Consider the following 24216-nt stretch of genomic DNA (forward strand, 5'->3'; position numbering starts at 1 on the left):
AAAAGCAAAGACTAAAAAAGTCATGTGTGAGGTATCATGTAATAAGCATTCTGAACTTGAATAGAAGATTTTTTCATGGTTCCTTTAATTCTAGGATTCTATCATTCTAAGCATGACTTATTTTTTTCCATGTGGGGAAAGCCTATTTTCCCCCTAAATTAAATAGACAATACAACTCTTCCTACATGTTTTAATTTAAAAACATATATTGTTCCCTTTTTATCCTCTAACAGCATCCAGAATGAAGTCAGTATCATTCATCCTTTTGCACTAGAGTATTGGCTGCCTCCATCAAATGCAAATCATAAAACCTTACCTGTCAGTACTCATTCTTTGATGGCTCTTTCTTTATCTTTGAAAATGATACTGACATTAAGTGAGAGGAATAGCACCACAATACAGCTAAAACTGGCAAGGGACTGAGCTTTTATGTAATAGTGACTTACTTTCCTTTGTGCTAACTCATTTTGAGCTTCTGCGTAAAGGATATTTTAACAACAAAGTAGATCAGAGGGTAAGCAAAGTATTTCTTTTTTTTAAAGCAACTGTCGTGTTCAGAAATGAAAACTATTATAAGTCTCCTGACACAGAGAGCTAAGCATTTCATCTCAAACTTGAGTGAGGCTAGCTGCATACTTACATCTTGATTGGTCATCTCCCAGTAGGGTCTCTCTCCATAAGACACAACCTCCCACATCACGATTCCATAGCTCCAGACGTCACTAGCAGAGGTAAACTTTCTGAAAGCTATAGCTTCTGGGGCAGTCCATCTTATTGGGATTTTGCCTCCCTGCAAGTAAAAAAGAATTTTAAAAAATTCTCACACACTTCAAATGTACCTAGGGATATTGCTGCTTCACTGAAAAAGATCTAGAAAGAGATGTAGCATTTTTAAGTGAATCTGTTTGACATCATGCAGTCTCTTTTCACATATCGGTCCATAAGCACTTGCAGACTGACTGCTAATTGGCTGTCTGGAAGGATCTGGTTTAAATTCTGTTTGGCCACTGGAGCACACAGGGCCCGCATCTCCATTAACGTACCGGAATGGCAGCTCTCAGTGGGGAAAGCAAGCTGTCAAGCAAATCAATACGGTGACTTTCATGATTTTCAACCTGAGTAAAAAAAAGACTCAGATTCCCGGGTGCTTTTTATCTACTTTAATATGAGAATTGTAAGTGGAACGTCTCAGTTGCTGAATGCAAGACAGAGAAGTTTAATAGCTAATAAGACAAGCATGAAAATCAGATATATTAAAAGCTTAGTTATACTTTTTCATAATATTATGCAATTTCTTTTAGATTTGATTTCTTTCATTTTCTGTTGGCATATTTTTATTTCTTTGGATAGGTTTTTTTGTTTGTTTGTTTTAGCCTAAGAAGTAGGTTTTTTATTTAATTCAACCATTTTAAAAATCATTAAAATTAGATGATGGGGAAAAACTTACAACATTATTATGTATGGGATTCTTTTAACATGGCAAAAAAATGCTGTGGTAGGTTTTCTCTTAGTTCACAAAATAAACATTTAACCTTCCCCTTTAAGGGTGAACATTTTTCCTCATAATTTTTAAAAGCAGGCAACCCAAGCAACCAAACATTTTATTTATAAGCAAAAATCAATTAATCAACCAATATGGTGGGTTGAACGAGAGAGAGAGAGAGAGAGAGAGAGGTTTTGGATATTTTCTCATAAAATGACTAGCATATGCCTTCCCATTTTGCAAGAAGGGAATAATGTATTTCAAATAGCAGAAAAATGGAACTTAAACTACTCTTTATGAACCAAAATTTCAAGGCATGAGAAAATAATAATGTTATGTAATGCTTGAAACTGCTGAGTTGCAGTTAATTTGAATTATTCAAAATAAGTTTGAATTATTTTCTCCTTGGAAATATGGTAACACCACTTTAAGAAGACTTTCCCCAAACATACTTTTGTGAGTTAAATATCCATAGGTGTGGTCATACAATTAGTTCTGGCAATTTGTTTTGCGACATTCCATAACATATTATTATTATACCTCTTAAAATTATAGTTTGTGGATTTCTTCAAACTTCAGCCTAGAATTTTTCTCTTGATCCTCTGACCATCACATTTGTCACCAATATTATCTGGTGTTCCTTTATCTCTGTATCTCTCAGTATATGCGTTTTACAAAAGCAGCCTATATGACCCATTTTGTAGAAATAATTCTTGAGGTCTCAGGATCTCTGCTCTCCCTCGCCCTCCCTTTCCCCCAGCATGACACATTGACACACGTTGACAATCTACTCTATGCATTTAACTAAGTCATCAAGCAGTCATAGTGGGAATGGATTTTCCTATAACCTCAATCTTGTTTAGGGCAAGTTTATTAAGTGTAACACTAATTCCAAGAGGATTCTTGAATGAGGTTTCATTTAATGCAAATAATGACAAAGATAATTAAGTCTAGAAAAAGAGGAAGTGATATCCCAGCAATTAATTTATTGATTTGTCAAGCTGACCATATTAAAGGACTCCATTTACTTATATAATTTGCATGTGATCTTTAGCATAATAAAGTCTCTAAGGATCCGATACATAAAACAACATTGAAAAAGAAAGCCTTATAATATATAACTAGATTTATTGTTAGGCTATGAGTAGAAGTGATTTTTAAAAAGGTGACTTAAATAAGAAAATGTGTAACACATCTATCACAAAAATAAGAGATGACTAAAGTGTTCCTTTGTATGGAAACCAAAGTTAACCAAATTGTAGTGTGAAAAAGATGCACTGACAAATTCCTGTCTTCACAAGAAGTTTAAATCTTGAACTTGATGACACTGTAAAGGTTTAGAATTAAACAAATGTAGTTTATCATAAAGGATGTGACTAAAGAAGTGCAATACATAGATTGCCCCCAAAATTTCATTGTACTCACAGTATTACACAGAAAGACTTATTAATTATATAACGTATCAATTCAGGAACCAATTACATTGCTAGAAAAGGGTGTTGATTTATGCTAATTAGAATAATTTAGTGACCAATTTTCCAAAGACACGGCTTAATAGTTTACATTGTATGTAAAAAAGAAATCAGATATAATTTTAGTAAATTAAAAGTTTTTGAAGGAATAGCTCTTTTATTCTATACCATGTGAATCCTTAAAACATAGGTTTAGCTATTTCTGCATTTGTTTTACAAAAGAAGATAGTGCAGAGTTTAAGCTACCCCATAATGCTATAGATGTATATATTCATATTTATTGTACATGTATAGATAACATATTTATTGTTTTTAATATAGGATATTCTTTATTTTTTATATTTAAAACATTATATGATTTTTACATTGTATTCGATCTAAATTTGAACTTTTTTATTTTCAGTATCGGTAGGAAAAAAATAAATTATTGAGCTTATTAGGTAAATACTTTTTTATCTGAGTTTAATATATGAATTTTCTGATCTCTAACAAGGAGCATCATCTGGATTTCTTTATTCCCGCACCCCCTCCTTTTCTCTCTCTTCCTATGTTGGAGAAGTGCCCTTTTTGCTATTTCCTTTAAAATCTTTAAATATTAAATGCCTCTAGTCTAGGGAGTCAGAAATGCATTCTGTTAGAACTTACCCTTGTGGTGTAGGCTGCCTCAGGATCATCTTCCAGCACCCTGGAAAGTCCAAAGTCAGACACTTTGCACACAAGGTTACTGTTGATTAAGATGTTTCTAGCAGCGAGGTCTCTATGCACGTAGCCCATGTCGGAAAGGTACTTCATTCCAGCAGCAATGCCTCTCAGCATGCCAACCAGCTGAATCACAGTGAATTGCCCATCATTTTTCTGTAAAGACGATGTAGCAATATTAGTCCTGCAACACCAACCACTGGGGGGGGGGGGGGCGAGTATGAAAGGGTTTTCATTCAATCCCAAATTAATACTACCCCCAAATTCATATGCATATTCTACTTGAAGAAGAACAAAAGAAGTTGCGAAATATATAGTTAAGTTGGTGATATTTATCACTTCTTTCCTTGATCAAAGCAGATCAGGGTTTTGAAAGCCCGTATGGAAAATCCCATTTAATTGCCCTTCTCTGCATTGCAATTCTTTTACTCTCAGTCATCAGAGGAGTGTGTTCATTACTGCAGCCTGGTGCTTGTCTAGGGTTAACACTGCACATTTTCGAGGTGCTTTAGAGGAAGCTAGCTTGATAGGCATATTGTTGAAAAGAAGAAATGGCCAGAGAAGATGGAGGGAGATTCTTCAGCAGCAGATGGGGGGGGGGGGGGAATGGCTGAGGAATGACCCAGAAGATATTCGCATTTCTTGGAAGCTTGCAGTCTTTTTCAGGGGCACTCAATTTACTGCACACACACACAGAAAAAGGCTCACCTAATGATTATTTTAAAAAAGGAAGAAGATGATGTGACTTTACGAGACTAGAGAACTAGAAGACATGTATAAGAAATTTGGCAACAGAATCTGGAGAACGGAAGGGAATATGACAGCAGCCGCCTTGTCAATGGGCTGATGTCATATTCAATGCTCGGACCTCTCTTATAATTGTCATTAATGCCATTTCCCATCACCTTTCCTAATCCATAGCAATAATGGTTAAGGAAGATGAAAAACTGCCAGCCCACAGATTTAATCAGGCCTGCAGATGTGTTACATCATTTAAAATTTGAAGAACTTACACATTAAAAACTTATTTTTTTTCTGAGACTCACAGACTGAACAATATAGGATCAGTATCATCTATTACCACATGAGGACTCCAAGGGCACAAGCCGAGGCTGGCCCCAGATGGATTGTAAGTCTATTTAACCCTTACTGTAGATAATGAGCATGGAGCTTTGAGACAGTTTTCCTAGCTCTGCCTGATAATATGTACTTTGAGAAAGTTAGATATTTGTACAAGCTTCTTTGTTTACTTTCTGTTTTGTCCTTTCCTTCCTTCCTTCCTTCCTTCCTTCCTTCCTTCCTTCCTTCCTTCCTTCCTTCCTTCCTCCTTCCTTTCATCTCTTTTCTTCCTTCTTTCCTTCCTTCCTTTCCCCTTTCTTTCTTTTTCGGGCAAAGTAACATATAACTATATAAAACTGTAGACACACATAATTTGAATTTGTATAAGTTTTCTGAAAAGAAAAAAAATTCAAACCAAAGTTAATTTTTTGGAGTGTAATTATTCTGACTCCAGGTATTTCCATCTATTTTAAAATTCAGCTTTAAAGTAGCTCAATTTTAACTTCAATGTCATTATCAATATATAAATAACACTGAATAATTAAATATGCCTCAAATCTTACCTTTAAAAATGTATCTAAAGAGCCATTTTCCATATACTCTGTCACTATCATCACTGGTTTACCTGAAAAGAAAACAATGGATGAGCTGCTGTTTTTCTATTTAGTATTCTTATCTAAGAAAAGCTTACCTGGAAGTTTTTACTAGTGTCTAAAGTACATACAGTTATTTTTGTTAAAGTCCGCTGTGTAGCAAGTAAATTTCTGACACTGTGATATCTTAGTAAAATGGGTGGGTCAGTGAGAAGAAAGTATCACAAGAATAACAACAGACTGATATAGTTAACTGTCAATATAAAAATCAATTTATGTAGACAATGAGTTGATTAATAAATATAATTTTAATAGATGTAATTATATAATGTACCAAAAATTAATATCCAGCAAAGCATTGTGAACATATTCATCTTTTTCAAATTCTCAATAAAATCTCTGATCCAGTTTTGCTGCTGCTTTATGATCCCTTGAATATATGTTGTATTTTTATTTCCATGTTCTTGTAACTCATTACTTTATGGCTGCCTCCCTTTCCCCTCTCTGGCACACACTTATAATCTCTATCAATCCAAAGATTTTTATTCTTCAAAATGCTGTTCTAATTCCTCTTGCTATCCAGAAACTTTTCTTGCAGTCATCATTTCTGATGGTAGGGGTCCTTTTATATCTGATATAGAAGCACAGCCTTCAGATTAACTGGGCAGACGCTGGGCAGACACTGCTGGGCTCTGACCCCATATCAATCACTATTATGTGATCTTGGGCATATCAATTACTATCTCTGTGTTTCAGTTTTCTCATCACTAAAATTAGTATATTAATGACACCTGCTTGTAGCGTTTTTGTTAGTATGCAAGTCAAATAATTTTCCAAGGAACTTAAAATAGCACCTACAACTTAGAATTTGCTGTGTATTATTATTTTATAAACTTAATCAAATCGGTGGGTTAACTTCCTTGTTATATGTTCGTTGGCTGGGAGAATAAATCATATTTTATCCCCCATAAAATGATGGTATTTTGCTTATAATATGTCTGTGATACAAGAGAAAAATACAAGATAAAAAATCCTTGTTAAAGGAGCAAATACTTAAAATACGGTTGTTAGTTTTATCACTTCTCATTAACCTCATTCTATTTTAGAACAGGCCCCTTTACTCTTCAATAAAAGTATACTACATAAATTTTAAGTGTTAATTTAAACTATTTTGAGATTAGTAAAAGGAGGCTTTATGACAGGAAAATTACTATCATATACATCTATTAACTTTTATGCATTATGAAGGGAAAACAAGGCCTATGCAATCATTAAGTGCATTATAATTAACTTAATGGTATTCTCCAGAAGGACATCTGTACTTTACTTGAGAAGTGATTAATTCAAGTCACAGAATTAGAAATTGCATGCTTTTTCATTCACTGTCATCCAGAAGTGTAAGGAGATGTAGAGAGCAACACAATTACCTATAAATAAGGAATGACTAGGAAGTAAAAGGATTTTTCACTCCAAAGTCACTTAAAACTCACTGTTTAGAACACTGAGGTAGATCAGTCTGGTTCCTCATTTAGGTAATTATCTTCTTTTAAAATATTTTAGGAGCAATATTCTTTTCATGGAGTGTGACAAGTATATTACAATGGCAGACACATTTACCTCCTCCCTTTTTAAGGTTTAGAAAAATTATAAAAATAAGTTCATCTAAAATAAGTCATTTGGCATAAAATTGTAGATGCCTACATTAGGTGAAACATCACATATGCAGAGAATATGCATTGAAGATGTCATTCTATATGAACTTTGAAAACTGAAAGGGTCACTGGTGTAATAAAAGGTGATGGATATTCCAGGAAGAAGAGGCAGCATGTGCTAAGGGATCTTGTTATGAAAGAACCCATCAAGTTCAAATAGAGCCATATATTTGATTTTTTTGAAGAGTTCTGGATTTTTTCTTTGTGAATCAGAAAGTGACAGGGAATGAGTTGGGGAAAACTGATTTTAAAACTGACTGGAAATACAATATCTTTGTGTTTTGTTTTGTTTTTTAAGAAAAGATTCATATTGCATTTGTAACTGGTTTTGACAGCACAAGAGTAGAAAAGATTATAAATGGGTTTTTTTCTTAGTATATATGTAATCTAAGTTCAGGAATAGAGAAATGCTTCCAATTTAACTTTATTTTAATGATATTGTCACACCTGTCTTAATGGACTTCACACAAACTCTAAGATAGACAAAAATTCTGCTTTGGGTCCCTTTAAGTCCCATTCTTACTTATCAGAGACCGTTTCAGTCTTTCTTTAATGTTGAAGTCCCTTTTCTTTCAAAAGTCCAGAATTAACATCTATTCCCCAAGGGGAATAGCCAACATATTTGATAACTGCGTTGGCACAGTTACCTATGTGACAGAAGCTACACATGCCGTATGCCAGAATGTCCTGTCGTACCAGACGTGACCCTTTCATTTGCCCCATTTCAGGAAGTCAGAAGTACCCAGGGATGGAGCTGAGCAGGCAGATAGTACGGACACCTGGGGGTCCAGTCACCAGCTTTTAATCAAGCACAATAGAAGTATTTCAATATATTTACAGTTAATATCCCCGGATGGTGTTTTTCTGTGGTTAGAGTATTAGCCAGGGAACTGAGGGGTGGAGGATTCCATTCCCTGTCAAGGGGATTCAGCTGGGTTGCAGGTTCATTCCCCGCCCTGGTCAAGGTGTGGGAGGCATCCAATCTCTCTCTCACATCAATGTTCTCTCTCTCTCGCTGTCTCTCTCTCTCACCCTCCCTCCCTCCCTCCTTTCCACTCTCTCTAAAAATCAATTGAAAAATATCCTCAAGTGAGGATTAACCACATTTTTTCAAAAAATGTACAGCTAATAGAGCCAAAGGGCATCGCACTTGCTGCAAACAGTAGCCCCGGTCAAATCGGAAGGAAGCCTGCGCTTTCTGGAGTCAGCCAGTGATTCCAGGAAGCCCTCTGACTCCGCCTGATTTCTCTTTCACTTACAGAAATGCACTGAGGGAGTTATCTTACTGTGAAGAATGGGAAGGACTGAACCCCAGCAGATATCCAGGACTAGCTTTGCTTCACTGGCACCTCTCAGCTCCGACCACAAGAGCAGATGGCTGATCCGTCAAAGCAAAATCTTAATTTACGTCTATTATTATTTACCCTACCGCAAGTTCTTTATGTCTCCGCCACGTTCCCTATAGTTCTACTTATAAAACTTTGTTCCTTCTCTCTTTGCCTATATATTTTTTTCTGCCTACCCTCTAATTTTGTAGACTCTCTTCTTACAGTAATGGCACTGCTCATCCAAGGTCTAATGAACAGGGATTGGATAGAATTCCCATGTAAAAATATCTGTTTGAGGGTAAATTTGTTCTTTAAATTCAACCCAAATTTACTGAGCTTAGAAGAAAGACTTTATACTCTAAAGAGAATGAACTGATCAGAAAACTCATGGACATTTAATAATATACATATGGAAAGAAAAAATGATTACTTTTTAGGGAGATGGGCACCTGGTATTCATCCTGTAAGATTTTATAGATAGCATCACCTGGTTATAAAAGTCAGATTAATTATTTATGAAACTGTAGGTTGTAATGTCAATAACAAAAATGTTATTTGAGAAATATGATAGGTACCTAAAACACCTCCCGTATTTCAGAAAAATAGGAGGAAAGCAATTAAAGTGAATGCTTGCAACCAAGCATGAAACTTTTTTGTGGACAAAACATAAGAGACTTCAGGACCCATTTGATTATATTACATGCTTGAGTCATTTTAATGCTAATTATGTTTAGTTTGGCTTATGTTTTGTCTCAGTTCCTGCTAGCCTACAAGAATGACATAGCAATAATTAGCATGGCTTACTCTAGTCCTTGTAAATTCAATAAAACTGTATAAATCATTTTCCATTACCCAGCTTGAAGTACAGACAAAGAGTAGATCTGCCAATAATTTTGAAAGCATATTATCAAAAATTCATATAAAGAGAGCTCATAAAGCATGTCAAAACATGATTTTAATCACGGACCAGAGCTTTTATATTACTGTATATCATTTACTGGAGACCCAGCCCAGGCAGAGTCTAAGCAGTAATAAAACACATTATCTGTGGAATTCACATTCATTATTGATAATTATAAAAGAGCTACAATTTATTGACTTATTGGCTACTCTTTGCAATACATGATAATAATTTCAATTGTTATCAAAATTCTATAAAAACATGACAAAAGACATTTTCCAAAGAAAGAAAAGTAAAATTTAGAAAGATTCAATATATTACTTTGGCTGATTAGAGCAACTTGTCTAAGAAACAAAATTGGGAATCAAATTTATGTCCATCTGACTATAAAAGCTGTTTTCTTTTCCTCCATACTATGTCTGTAATTTCAAAATATTTATTTTGATTTGAAATTTTACCTTTACATCTCATAAATATTTACTCTTTTGTATTAATACAAGCTTGGTAATCATAACTATGTCACACCAAACTATTCAACCACTGATGGCAGATCTGGTGGGAATTTAGCTTCTTTCAATAAATAATATGTTCTTACATATATGAGCATTACATATATATGCTGTGAGTGTTCCGACGTGTTCTATAGTGAGATGGCTTCAGATTCTACTTATGTGAGATATGCATAGTAATCAAAGCCATAGAAGCGGAAATAGGAATGGTGGTTGCCAGAGGCTGGGGCGAGGGAGAAAGGAGGAGTTGCTGATCAACGCATACAGAGTTTCAATTGTTATCAAAATTCTATAAAAGTGATATCACAGAAGACATTCAGCTATTCCTTACGGAAACCTATAAAAATAACTATATAACATTGTGCTTATAAAGAATACTGTACTGAACACTTAAAAATTTAAGAGGGTAGATTTCATATGTGTGTATTTTTTTTCTACCACAATTTAAAACTTGAGTTTGTTTCACCAGTACATGATTTTTGGTGCCAATGTCCATCACAAATCCAAGAGAGGAGAGAGGGAGCCACTTTTGGTAATTTAATCCTTTTCCATAAGATCTCAGAGTTAGGTGTATACACCTTTGGGCAATGTTGATGTAGATCTACCTTTGATTATCAGAGTATGGTCCCTGATGAGCAGCACAGTTATCATCTGGGAGCTTGTTAGAAAAGCCAAATTTCAGTGCCCGATCCTATCTACTGAAACAGATTATGCATGTTAACAATACCCTATGAGGCACATTACGTTTTGAGAAACACTGAACTAGACCATATCACAAGAGTTGCAGCTAACTCTTGGCTTATTATTTTATTTGCATTGATATCACTCCCTTTTCTGTAACTATTAACTCACCAACAAAAACATGACACCACTTAGGGGCATAAGGGAGCATTTTATTTAGAAGCGTCATGAATCACTGGAAAATAATTGTCACTGGGGTTTGCTACAAAACATTTTATAAGATTTATAAATAATTAAAAATAATTCTGTGCTTATACTAGTGTATCTATAGTCTTATTTCACTATGTCATTCTATTTGGGTTGTAGACTATATAGTATACTAACACTTGTAGCTGTTTAAAATTACTTTTATTTTTCTCCCAAAGGAAACATTGGATAATGCAAATATCATGATTCAATTATTCATGGTTAATGGCCAACCACAAAATGGGATCTTATGCTTATAATAAGAACAGGTAATGTTTATAAGGTGGAGGGAGGCAAAGTATGCAACAGTTATAAGGAAACTCAGATATTTTCATTCAATTATGGACCATTGTTATTGGTCAACATTTAGGAAGGTAATATATATATATATCTATATATATATAGATACATATATACACACACACACATATATATACATATACACACACACATATGTATAAATGTATATACTCACATATATATACATATATATTCAGCTATATATGTATATATATTTATATAATTTTAAAATTTGGGAAATATGATACAATCTAAAGCCTATACTGAAAAAGTAGCACAAAAACACCAAATGTCTCTATAGGTAGAAATTCCAAACTTTAGATATTTTTTCTTTTATTTCATATTGTTTACATTGATATAAACTTTTCCATTAGATATTCATTTCTCATATTAAAAATGGATTCGATGTGTTCTGACATTGTAAATGGATAATAATTAGTTATGAAATCAGAAATTACAGACTTTTCAGAGGAGGTGGGGACTCTAAGAATTATCAAATCTGACAGTTTTGTTTTATTAATAATGAAAATAATTTTAAAACACATGTTTTAATTTACTAACAGTCAATCTATGGGACACTAAACCTGTTTCCATAGATTTATATTCTTTCAGATGATTAGGATTTAGATTTTATCAGGAAGAGCACTTATAAATCCTTAATAATTATTTTATGTGTATTTATTAAACCTCTGTATATGCCATAAAAAAGAAGACAAAGTACCACATTAATGAGCTGACTTCTGTTTTTATGTCTGTTTTAAAGTTGTTTATTTGCAGCATGGTTTATCATTGGTTCGTAGTATACTCTGTCTTTAAATATTTCAATTTATACTTTTCAGGACTAAAGGTAAATTACACTTTGTACACAACATGTGCAACGGGGTGCTTATAAGCATCTCAACTTTAACTTATCCACAACTGAACTACTGATGACCAACCAAAGTCTTATTCCTTCTAGATTGTTCCCTATAAATGGCAATTCCTTTCTTCAAGGTACCTGGACAAATAATGTATAGTTATCATTGACTCCCTCTCTTTTCCTCACACTCTATTTCCAAACCATAAGAAGTCATATTTTGATTGCCTTTAAAATATCTACCAAATTGGCCCTGGCTGGTGTGGCTCAGTTGGTTGGGCACTGTCGCATGCAGGTTCGATTCCAGGGTGCATTCCCTGGTTTTGAGCTGGATCCCTGGTGGGGGCATGCAGGAGGCAGCCAACTGATGTTTTTTGATCTCTCAGGATATATTTCTCTCTCTCTCCCTCCCACCTTCTCTCCCACTAGAATTCAATTAAAATATTTTTTTTAAAAAATCTACAGAATTCAACCTCTGTCCTGATCTAATCAATGATGAGGTGTGGATAATGTTAGGGCCCTCCTCACTGCTCCATGCTTAAACACTGGCTCCTACCATCTATACTCAACATAGCAGCCTGGCCTGCCTGATCCATGGAATGTAGACATCAGATTCCATTACATTTTGGCTCTATAGGCTCTAAAGTTCATTTTAAGAAATTGTTTTTACAGGGACCAAAGACTTCTTACATTTCTATCCTCCTATTACCTCTTTTAAGCTCTTCCCAGACTGCTCTCATCCATTCCACTGAAGCAACAATGGCCATCATGCTGTTTCTTGAACATTCCATGCAGGTTGTATTTCAGCCTTGCTGGTCCTTCTTCCTATAACACTCTGACCCCTGGTATTTGTAAGGTCTTGTCACAGCAGAGCCAGAGCACTTCTCAGCATGCTGCTCTGAGTTGTTCTGAGTCCATATATTCTTCTAAATTCTTCCCATTTGACTATGCCAAGCACAGGGCAGGTCCCTCTTGAACTCTGCCCACTGTACTCACTGTTGGGAACTTAGTCCAAGTTCCTCCTTTATCTTCTGCTCGCTAGTAACAGGTGTTGGACCAAGTATCTCTGCCTAGGGCTGGACCTCCTAGGACGCCGGGTCTTAGATGGCAAAGCCATAAGAAGTTGTGGGTGTATAAGAATGAGTCTTTATTGCAGAAGTCAGTGGCCATATAGCCATCAGACAAGACAATTCTCCACAGCAAAGTCCATCCAGTCAGGCAGCTGGACACCAGCTGGTTAACATGTACATCTTTCCTACAAAGCAGCATCAGTCTTTGTACCCACAGCTATTATCTGAGCAGCCCCATGCTGCCCCCTAGACTCACCACCTCACATCGTAGCGGTACCTGAGCTCTCTGACTCAGCAGCTTCTCCAGCCTCTCTGGCTCAGCACAGTGGCTGCTTAACATGGCAGCTATATCTGAGCTCTCTATGAGCTCTTAGCCTTACATAGTAACAATACCAGCTCTTAGCTCCGTCTGAGCTCTCCTGTCTCCTGCACACATAGAAGCTACATTCTCTGTGTCTGCTGCCTCTGCTTCTCCTGAGCTCTCTCTCTCTGCTCTGCCCAGCTGCTCTCTCTAGCAAACTTGTTCACACACACACACTCCTTCTGGTCAGTAACCTCTGTATTACCCCAGAGATAAAGAAGGCCAGTTGCTAACAGTGACATCAATCATTTGGGTACTGAAGGGCACAGTGTGTACTTGTACCTGTTCATGGTATCTTGGCCTTGGGCACCCCAATTAGGCTCATGCTCAGAGTGACCTTGGCCATTCTGGTGTATTGACAAGAAGACCTCTGTGCTCCTATTGGCCTTGACTATCCGGGGAACCCTGGTGTGGTTCTCACAGGTCTGCACTTTCACTTTATTTATTCAAGCCTTTTCAGAGAGGTCTTTTTCTAAGGAAAATAGAGACCACCAACCCTCGATAGAACCAATCCCTAATATCCTAGCTTAGCTTTAGTTTCTCCATTTCATATAATGTAAGTGCATATGTTCTTTCAGTTTATGTCTCCCCCACCCACAAAGGTAAGCTCCATAAGTCAGGAACTCAGGCTGCTTCATCTCTCCTGGATCCCACTGATTAATAGGAATAAACATGTATTAGGTGACCAATTAACACTTTCTGAATGAATAAATAAATATTTCTTCTCAAGTGTATACTGAATTACATGAGGTTGGCAATGCACACTGTTTAAGAGTGGGTTTTGGAGTAATATGGAATTGTTCTAAAATCTGGCATTATCCTATGTTTAGTTTTATGACATTGGATAAGGTATTTAACCTCTTTAAAGTTAATTTTTCCCATCTGTAAGATGAGAATAAATACTAGTGTCCACAAGATAGCATTACTGTGCAGATTAAAGGAGTAATATAGAAAGAGCATTAAGTTTAATAAATTATTAAAGTAATGTTAATGGTAAGTAGTAGTAATAACTTATATACAAGATTCTGTAAAAAGATTCTCAGGCAATTTACTTTGCATGAATTTTAATTGTTTTCTAAAAACTTATGGTATTATAGAATAAATTTTTAAAAATTAAAATAAAAACTCTATATTACTCTAATTGGTTTTAAATATTTACATAATTGTAATTTAGTCTTTCGCTCATTTAATATAATTTACGCTCTTTTTAAATTATTTAATATCTCTGGCCCTGTGATAGACATTGGGTGTGGGGGAACTATAAACATATATTAGTTTTAAGAAGCTTATTGTATAGCAAATATTATAAGACATGTAGAGTTATAATTATGATATAATTCATAGTGTGAGAAATGTAACTAGAACTTATAAGATTGCCTCCAACTAAGAATTCATTCATTCAATAAACACGTGAAATGCTGCCCATGTTGAGCAATATACAAGGACACATAAGAACACTTCTGGAAAGGAAGTGGAGATATAGCCAAAGTATATCAGGTTAACAATTAAAATATACAGGGATGGGCAGAAATAGGTTAAATTACAGCCATCATTACCTAAAAGACAAATCCTAAGTAAGTATACAAAGCAGTGACAACACTAAAAAGACAAATAACACAAATACACAATACAATTAATAATTAAATAATACAAGAATAAAATCTGTGTTTCATGTACTCACAACTGTCAGCCTACTTTTGCCCACCCTTGTATGTGTTTTGTTCCATTTATTAGCTTGTTTGGTGATGAGAGGAGAGCAGTGATCTAGTAAAATCTACCTGAGAACAGTAGGTGTGGAATGAACCACTGCAGGAAAATACCAAAATAGAAAGACCAGTAGTAGACTGCTGAGATAGCCCTGGGAAATATATAATAAGGGCCTGGAAAACAAAAGTAACTTTATGAGAATGAAATACTATATTTAAAAGATACTTAAAAATTTATAGAATGTTCCTCTAATGTTTTGGTTTATTAATTGTACAGAACTGTCTATTTTTATATGATCTCAGATTAAGAAATATAACAATGAATAATTTAAGACTCAATAGAAATACTCATTCAATCAATTGTGATAATAATTTCCATGGGTTAGAAAAATATCTTAAACTAAGGATGCTGCAATGGAAAATTATATATTTTTTCTCCTTTTCATTTTATTCCTGAATCTTTTTACATGGTAAAAGCTGGCACCATGGATATTACATTAAAGCATCTTGCATTGCCAATGAGTCAATTAAGCCAGGACCTGTGGTGTTTTTTTTTACATCGTGTGTCATGACGCCTCTCTTGAATATGACTCTATTTCTGATGGGCCCTGTTTAACAGCAAAACAGAGAAGGGATCTGAATGAGGGCCCCTGGTCCTGGTGCATTGGGCAGTAATACAGAAAAGATGAAGGAGCGTGACGGCACCATACATTGGGGTGTTACTTCAGACGCCCTATCTCAGCCCCAATCAGAAAAATCACAAGATCCAATTGCACTTATGTCTCATTATCTGTGTGCTGCAGGTTGAAAATAATTGTTGAATAAATTAGCATCAGATCAGAAAGCATGAAATTAAGGACACAAATAGAGTGAGTTGCAACATGGTAAATTAAAAACAAGTTGAAGACTTCCTAAGTTGAACATCAAGAGCTACATTCAATAAGGGTAAATACAATTTCAATTCACATAGAACACAAATTAAAGACAGAGACATATTTAAAATATTTACATTTTGTTTTACTTATATCTGTAACCTCATGGAAGAAACATCAACTAGGATAATTGGTGAGGAGATGGGACATTTAAAAACCATTTTTTTCCCAACCACAGTACTATTATAGACTAGCATTTGCAGAATTTAGTAATCACTTTTGACATTGATACTTGCTTCTATAAATAAAGGTTTCATGTGCTTATAATGCATGTTATAAATTCAGTTGTTTGTCTCTGAGAAGTTTACTTCTCTTAGTTTATCTCAGTCATGTTCCATTCACATAAGTTCAGTAATAAATCAGGACTCAATAAAAGTAGGTGAATATTAGTTCTAATAAATTTTAAATGTTGCCCACTAATATCTGATACATTCACTTAAAAGGATGGAGAAAGTCCAGCTAGTGTGGCTCAATCGTTGAGTATCAATCTATGAACCAGGAGGTCACAATTCAATTTCTGGTCAGGGTATATGCCCAGGTTGTGGGGCTTGCAGGAAGCAGCCAGCCAATCAATGATTCCATTTCATTACTGATGTTTCTATCTCTTTCTCCTTCTCCCTTTCTCTCTGAAATCAATAAAAAACACACGTATATATGCAGACGTATAAAAATGTAATATATATGTATACATATATACATATATAAATGTATCATATATATATATATATGGAGAGAGAGAGAGAGAGAGAGAGAGAGAGAGAGAGAGAGAGAGAGGCCCCATGCACAAATTCATGCACAGGTGGTATCCTTCGGCCTGGCAGGCTATTGGGGCCTATCAGGGGGGCCATCTCTCCCATTCCCAATCGGGGCCAATTGGGGCTGATCAGGGCTGGCTGGCAGGCTCGGGGGAGGAACTGCAGGAGGTTGGCTGACCACAGGAGGTTGGCTGTGGGGACACACTGGCCACCAGGGGGTAGCTCCTAGCATCTGCCCCCTCGTGGTCAGTGCGTGTCATAGCTATCGGCAGGTCCTCTGGTCATCCAGTCATTAGGTTGTAACAGTCGCTTAAGCTTTTATATATATAGATCATTACTTTTGTATTTATCGTTTTTACTATGCTCTGAACTTACTCCATATCCATTTAAATATCTAAATGAGGCCACCCTTTCATGATCCCTCCCCCTGGATGGCCAACCTCCTGTGGTCCCTCCCCCCAGCTGGCTGGCCCCAATCAGGATTGTGTGAGATGGGCCCTGATCAGCCCCAATTGCTGGCCAGGCCAAAGGACCCCACCTGTGCACAAATTCATGCACCAGGCCTCTAGTTACATAATAATTAAGTACCCACTCTGTGCCATGCCCATATTGAACTTTACCTGTGTTCATGTCATCTTTCCAACATGACTAGGAGATATTTTTAATTCATGTCCTCGATGAAGAAACTAAGGTTGCTGAATGTTTAACTAATTCGTGCAGTCACATAGTAGTTATGGTAGAACCAAAATAAAATCAGATGGCTAGATCCATAGTCCATGCTTCTGACCATTACACAGTATTGTCTCCATTGTAGTAATAGTAATTTGGCACAGTTCTAAACATCATTTTAATTCATTACAGAAGGTAGACTGGCAGCCTAAGGAGTTTTATGTTTACCCTGGGTAGTAGGAAGTCATGGTCAGAATTTATTTTGAGGAAGTTAAATTTGGCAATCATATTAAAAATGAAATGAAGACATGAAACTTTTCAAATATTTGCATGCTATTATACTGTGACTATCCTTAAGAATACTATTTTATATTAGAAAAGACCATTTCTGAATAGGAAATAACATTACTCAGTTGTTACTATGATTCTTCTTCCTATGGTATCTAGCACTCTATGCTATCACTGATATCCTTTCAAGATTCTGCCCTTGATAAAATATAGTCTATCAGATGAACTACTAGTAGAGTGAAATTCAAAATGTAGTTTCATTTTATTGTACCTGTAAACCTGTTGTTTATTTCATATTTCACTCACACTGTATAAGCTCATAAAATATTTTTTATTTTATTTTTTTCAAAAAGTAATAGTACTTTACCCCATCTGCCTCTCTATTGACCCTACCCCACCCCCCACCTTTCTTTAGCAACTTGTTTGCTTCTATAAGACCTCAGGGTGCTCTTCTTGTTCCAGCAATACACTCTCTGAGTTGCTGTCAAGGGGATAATGATGTATGGGTGAGTACTCAACAGAGGAGGAAACATCTAAGTTTTGAAGAAAACCACATGTCTTGCATGTTATTTTATTCCTATGCTACATTGTATGGGCATTCTTACTGGAGATGTGTGTCTCCTGGAGACATGGGGTCAAACATTCTCATAGCAATACAGGATTATTCAAAAGTTCAATCAAAAGAATAAAATACCTAGGAATAAACTTAACAAAGAATGTGAAAGAACTATATACTGAAAATTACAAAACTTTATTAAGAGATTGAAAAAGACACAACAAAATGGACAAAAAAAATCTCTTGCTCATGGATTGGAAGAATCAACATAATTAAAATGGCCATTTTACCCAAAGCAATATCTAGATTTAATGCAATCCCTGTCAAAATCCCAATGTCATTTTTTAAAGAAATAGAATTAGAAATCATCGGATTTGTATGGAACCACAAAAAACCTGAAATAGCCAAAGCAATTCTGAAAAAAAAGAACAATACTGAAAGTATCATGCTACCTGACCTCAAAATATACTACAGAGCTACAATAATCAAAACAGCATGGTACCGTCAGAGAAATAGATACATAGATCAATGGAACAGAATAGAGAGCCTAGCTTAAAAGAACTCATGATACTCAACACCTAACAAACAAACAATCCAATCAAAAAGTGGGCAGAAGACCTGAAAATGCACCTCTCCCAAGAAGACATACAAACAGCCAAATAGATATATGAAAAGATGTTCAACCTCACTGGCAATCAAGGAAATGCAAATTAAAACACCAGTTAGAGTGGCCATTATCAACAAGACAAGCAACAACAAGTGTTGGAGAGGTTCTTGAAAAAAAGGAACCCTCATTCACTGCTGGTGGGAATGTAGACTGGTACAACCTCTATGGAAAGCAGTCTGACGATTCCTCAAAAATATTAAAAATAGAGCTACCATATGACCCAACGATCCCACTCCTGGGTATATACTTGAAAAACTCAAAATTATTTATATGCAAAGGTATATGAACCCCTATGTTCACTGCAGCATTATTCACGGTGGCCAAGAGTTGGAGACAGCCAAAGTTCCCTACTATAGAGGACTGGATAAAGAGATAACAACATGGGTGGACCTTGAGGACATTATGCTAGTGAAATAAGTCAAACAGAGAAAGCTAAGAACTATATGATTTAACTCATATGTGGAATATAAAACTGGAACTTATGTACACAAACAGCAGTGTGGTGGTTGCCAGAGGAAGGGGAGTAGGGGAAGAAAAGAGTCCTAAAATGAAGTGACAGGAGAAGATTTGACTTTGGTTGGTGGGCACATGGTCCGATATACAGATTTTGTAAATTAGTAACCCACACATATAACCTAGATATTCATGTTGACTAATGTCACTCCAATAAAATTTAAAATAATTTTAAAAATAATAATACAATTTAAAAAATTTTAGAAAAAGTTCAACCAATCATCTCCATGATACTTCTGCTATGGTCTTTTGCTCAAACTTGTGAGAAGACTTTTGCATTCTTATCTGTGAACTATTGTGACTGAATTATGATTTGGGTATGAACTTGTTATATAAAAATTTGTGTTGTTTGTTTTTCATTTTTTTAAAAGCTACATAGAGTAAATGGATAGCTTATTAATTAAAATTTGTCAGTTGAAAACATTTATTAAATACACATGGCTTGTGTGCATATTTTACATATGTCATTTAAACTTGATTAATAGAAACTGGAAATTGAACAAATGCTTGAAAGAAAGTCTAAATGATGTTCTTTGCCACAATTTTAGATGACTTGGTAAGTGATATGTAGGGCATGAATGATAAAGAAAGGAATGAGAATATAATTGGCAAAAAAAAAATAGGTTAAAAGAACTTAAAGGCCTCAGTTATGTGCCATATAAATACTTTATTGGCTGACTAAAAATTATTTGAAATCTTTATATTGGGAAGTTTACCACAAAACTACATTTACACGACACTCGTAGAAATTTAAAAGAGATGTGAAATTTCTAAATATTTCTTAGTACAAATCTGATTTGCTTTAACAAAATAATTAGTCTTAAGGAACTTTCACCGTCTTCTGAGACTGTTGCTTTCCCTAGAACTATTAAAATACCCCAATAGAAAAAAAGATTGAATAAAAAAACACATCTGGCTGTAAAACCTACTTAAAAGGTTCTGAAAAAAGCAGGGCACCTATGGTTATAGTAATTCTATTAAACGTTAAACTTCAATGCCTCAATAAAAACTTTGAAGCTAATATTTCATTAGAATAAAAAGTGAAAGAGCCAGGAGAAAAAAAAAGGTATTTTTACTGCTTCTTTTATCTGGATACATTTTCTCTGGTGCTGAATTAATAGTAAATGAATCAATACATATGTATTGAAAACATAAATAGAAATTCAGATTCATTGAAGATCAGCTTTGACCTGAATCTACTAAAATACAGGACAATGATTACTTATATTAGAGAAATTATTAATATTATTATGGCTCAACTCTAAAATTAATAATAAGCTAATAGAAACCCAGGTATCCATGATACGTACACACATGCATGCATAATTTGTGGTTGTACTTACTTTTGGTCACTACACCTTCTAAGTGAATGATGTTAGGATGATCAAACTGCCCCATGATACTTGCTTCACCCAGGAAATCTCTACGCTGCTTTTCAGTGTAGCCTACTTTAAGGGTTTTGATTGCCACAGGTAATTCTCTTTTTCCTGGAAGTTTCAAACGTCCACTACAAACTTCACCAAATTCACCTTGTGACAAAGATAGAAAAAGTATACAAAATCATTTTAAATCCTTAATCTAATAATAATATAAAGCACTCAGAATATCAAGGTATAGATGAAACAGAGTTAACAAAGGAGTCCAAACTTAGTTACCTATGCTAATAGAAATAAATGGTGCGCTGGGAACAATCATCTACAAGTGATCATAACACACTATGGGGGTTATTAGCTTCATCCATCTCACCAACAAAACCCTTAATGGAAATGTTACAACACAATTAAATGCAACTGACTTAAATAATTTCCTTTTTCCTTTTTTCGTTTTGTTTTGTTTTCTATTCTAGTAGTGCTGTTAATGAGAAGAGAAAGGGAGAAAAGATTATTAGCAGGACAAATCTTTTTTTAGGAATAAAAAGAAAACAATTGTAAGGAAGAAATGTTCATAAATAGAATAACTGGGTGCTTGAATTATGTAAATAATTTCAGCATTGCCCTAGGCGGTTTGGCTTGGCCGATAGAGCGTCGGCCTGTGGACTGAAAGGTCCCAGGTTCGATTCCGGTCAAGGGCATGTACCTGGGTTGTGGGCACATCCCCAGTAGGAGGTGTGCAGGAGGCAGCTGATCAATGTTGCTCTCTCATCGATGTTTCTAACTCTCTATCTCTCTCTCTTCTTCTCTGTAAAAAATCAATAAAAATATCTTTAAAAAAAATAATTTCAGCATTAAAAATTATATATGTATATGTATTAAAATAAACAGTAGATGGTGAAACACTATGTTTGAATATATTGCTGGTTTATTTTTTTATTTCATAAACTAGACACTTGCTGGTTGAAGTGTGAGCTACACAGAAGGTAGCATTAAAATATGATTCATTATATATCACTTTGAAAGTGAGTCGGTTACAAAAGATCAAAACATTTTGTGTTAGCCTGGCCAGTGTGGTTCAGTGGTTGAGCATCCACCCATTCACCAAGAGGTCCCCAGTTCCCTTCCCGGTCAGGGCACATGCCCAGCAGGGGGCGTGAAGGAGGCAGCCAATCTATACTGATGTTTCTCTCTCATCCTTGTTTCTATCTCTCTCTACCTCTCTCTTCCTCTCTCTCTAAAGTCAATAAAAATATATTTAAAATAAAAACAAACACACAAAAATTCTGTATTAGATCAGGACAATGACACATTACATTCTATCGTTAAATCTTATCATTAAACACAAGTAAAAAATCTGACTTAAACACACTGTGATACCTGCTCCAATAACTCTTTCAATTGTGATGCATGAAGCTTCTATCTCCTTGGCAAATTCATGGACAGCTTGATTGGGATCCTCATAGGTATGTGGATCGATATAAGTTCTTACTCCTGGCAGTTTAACTGTGAAAATAAATGGGCATTAAGATACAAGTGCTTGTGCTGGATGAGTGAAATGATAAATGTTATTAACATGCAACTGTGGCTTAAATCCCTAATCCTTATACGTGCATGAGCTATAAGAACAGAGCTTCTCCTGAATTATAGGAATCATTTGTTCAGCTATGTCACTTTTATAATTTTGAAATCTGAATAGTTGGCATGTACAAGAAATGTATACAGGGCGATGTATATGAGTAAATACATCTTTCAACACCAATGTTTTATACAGAGTTAGTCTCTGAGACAAACAAAGACAGTTTCGTTTACTAAAGGGGACAATGAAATGACAGAGCTAGTCTCTGAGACAAACAAACAGTTTCGTTTACTAAAGGGGACAATGAAATGTCAGTGGTTTATTTGTTGGTTTGTTAGTCTGTGTCCCACTTAAATTATCAACAGAGATGATTGATTTTGGTTTAAAAAATAATGTAAAATACATTTTCAGGTGCTTTGGTCCAACATGACTTACAGAGAAGTCAGAAGAAAAAGAGGTGCTCTGCTTCTCACTCTACCTGTGTTACTGCATAGACTGCTATGTTCCATGAGCCTGTTTCATCCCATTTAAAAGCTACCAACATCAGCCACACGGTGTTTTTTGTTTGTTTTTTGAGGATAAGTAACGTTAAATAGCAGTATTATGAAAATGGACTCAATGCTTTACAGCATAACGTATGGCTTTAATGACTGTCTTTTATGGTCCTACAATAGTGACAAAAATAAAAGAAACCCTTTTTTGTCATTTACTTGATGAAACAACTCATGCTGCAATGTTAATGACAAAAGGAACATATTAAAATACCATTAATTACAAACTATTTACTAATTCTTAAAGCTCATTGTTAAAACTTGATTTTTGCATTTCTTAAAACTATAGAGTTATTCAAGTCATTGGAACCAAGGTTGCTGCTACAGGATCTGCTCAGGGAATGTCCTGTTATAATGCTGCAAAAAAAATACTGAGAATTTTCATATCTGTAATCTGATGGTGCGATTTAAAAACAGATTTCTATTGAATGTATTGCTAACATTTAGAATTGGCTTAGATATTAATCAAAGGGTTTCTACTTTAATGAGTATAATCAAAGAATGCTGTAAATAATGGATCGAACGATCTCTCTGTTGCCTAGATCAAGCCTCAGTGCCCTACGCTTATATGCTTTACACAGAAATGAAACAAAAAACATTTTTAAACCAATATTTTGGTCCGTTAATAGCAATCTTGTCTGAAAAACAACAACACACCATAATAATAATCTGTCCCTGACATTGTGTACTTTTGAGTTTTTACAGTTTGCTTACTGTGCCCATTATGAAAATGCATCTTTTCCTCTTCTGGGTCTTGTTTTGCCTTGCTGTAACCACACCGCCTGGAACAGAGTAAGCTACGATTAGCCCCATCTCCAACAGATATCAAGCGGAAGCATGAAACACAATTGAAATGATTGCAACCCTAACTGATTTTCACACTAGTAGTATGAAATAACACCAATACTCTTTTTGGTCACATTACTCTAGCCCAGTGGTCAGCAAACTGCAGCTCACGAGCCACATGCGGCTCTTTGGCCCCTTGAGTGTGGCTTTTCCATAAAATACCAACTTCTGCTCATGGGCCACAAAGTTTCAATCGCACTGACATGCGCGCCCGTACGTGGTATTTTGTGGAAGAGCCACACTCAAGGGGCCAAAGAGCCGCATGTGGCTCGTGAGACGCAGTTTGCTGACCACTGCTCTAGCCAATAGCCCTCTCACTCTTTGTCATATTTTACTGAGAAGTCTGAATCTACCCAACTCATATTTTAACTTCTCTTCAACATACACCTAACAGCAGACATGTTTCTATTCCTCTTTCTTTTCCTTCCTTCCTTCCTTCCTTCCTTCCTTTCTTCCTTCCTTCCTTCCTTCCTTCCTTCCTTTTTTCCAGGAAACCTCAGTCTTTGCTCTGCAG

At 35.4% G+C, this 24216-nt stretch overlaps 1 protein-coding gene across 6 annotated transcripts in view; it reads right to left on the minus strand.

Annotated features, from left to right (window-relative positions):
- Positions 1-24216, minus strand: part of EPHA5 (EPH receptor A5) — a 309529-nt gene that overhangs the window by 24070 nt on the left and 261243 nt on the right. For all 6 annotated transcript variants that reach the window (XM_015565823.1, XM_015565821.1, XM_015565818.1 and 3 more), the window contains 6 exons: positions 23571-23638; positions 22107-22232; positions 20700-20885; positions 5277-5338; positions 3601-3810; positions 641-790 (listed from right to left, as the gene is read on the minus strand). In XM_015565823.1, coding sequence (XP_015421309.1) covers positions 641-790; positions 3601-3810; positions 5277-5338; positions 20700-20885; positions 22107-22232; positions 23571-23638 — 802 coding nt within the window. The remainder of the gene's footprint in view (positions 1-640; positions 791-3600; positions 3811-5276; positions 5339-20699; positions 20886-22106; positions 22233-23570; positions 23639-24216) is intronic.

The sequence above is a fragment of the Myotis davidii genome, unplaced genomic scaffold (assembly GCF_000327345.1).
Source record: "Myotis davidii unplaced genomic scaffold, ASM32734v1 scaffold31, whole genome shotgun sequence".
Taxonomy (NCBI): domain Eukaryota; kingdom Metazoa; phylum Chordata; class Mammalia; order Chiroptera; family Vespertilionidae; genus Myotis; species Myotis davidii.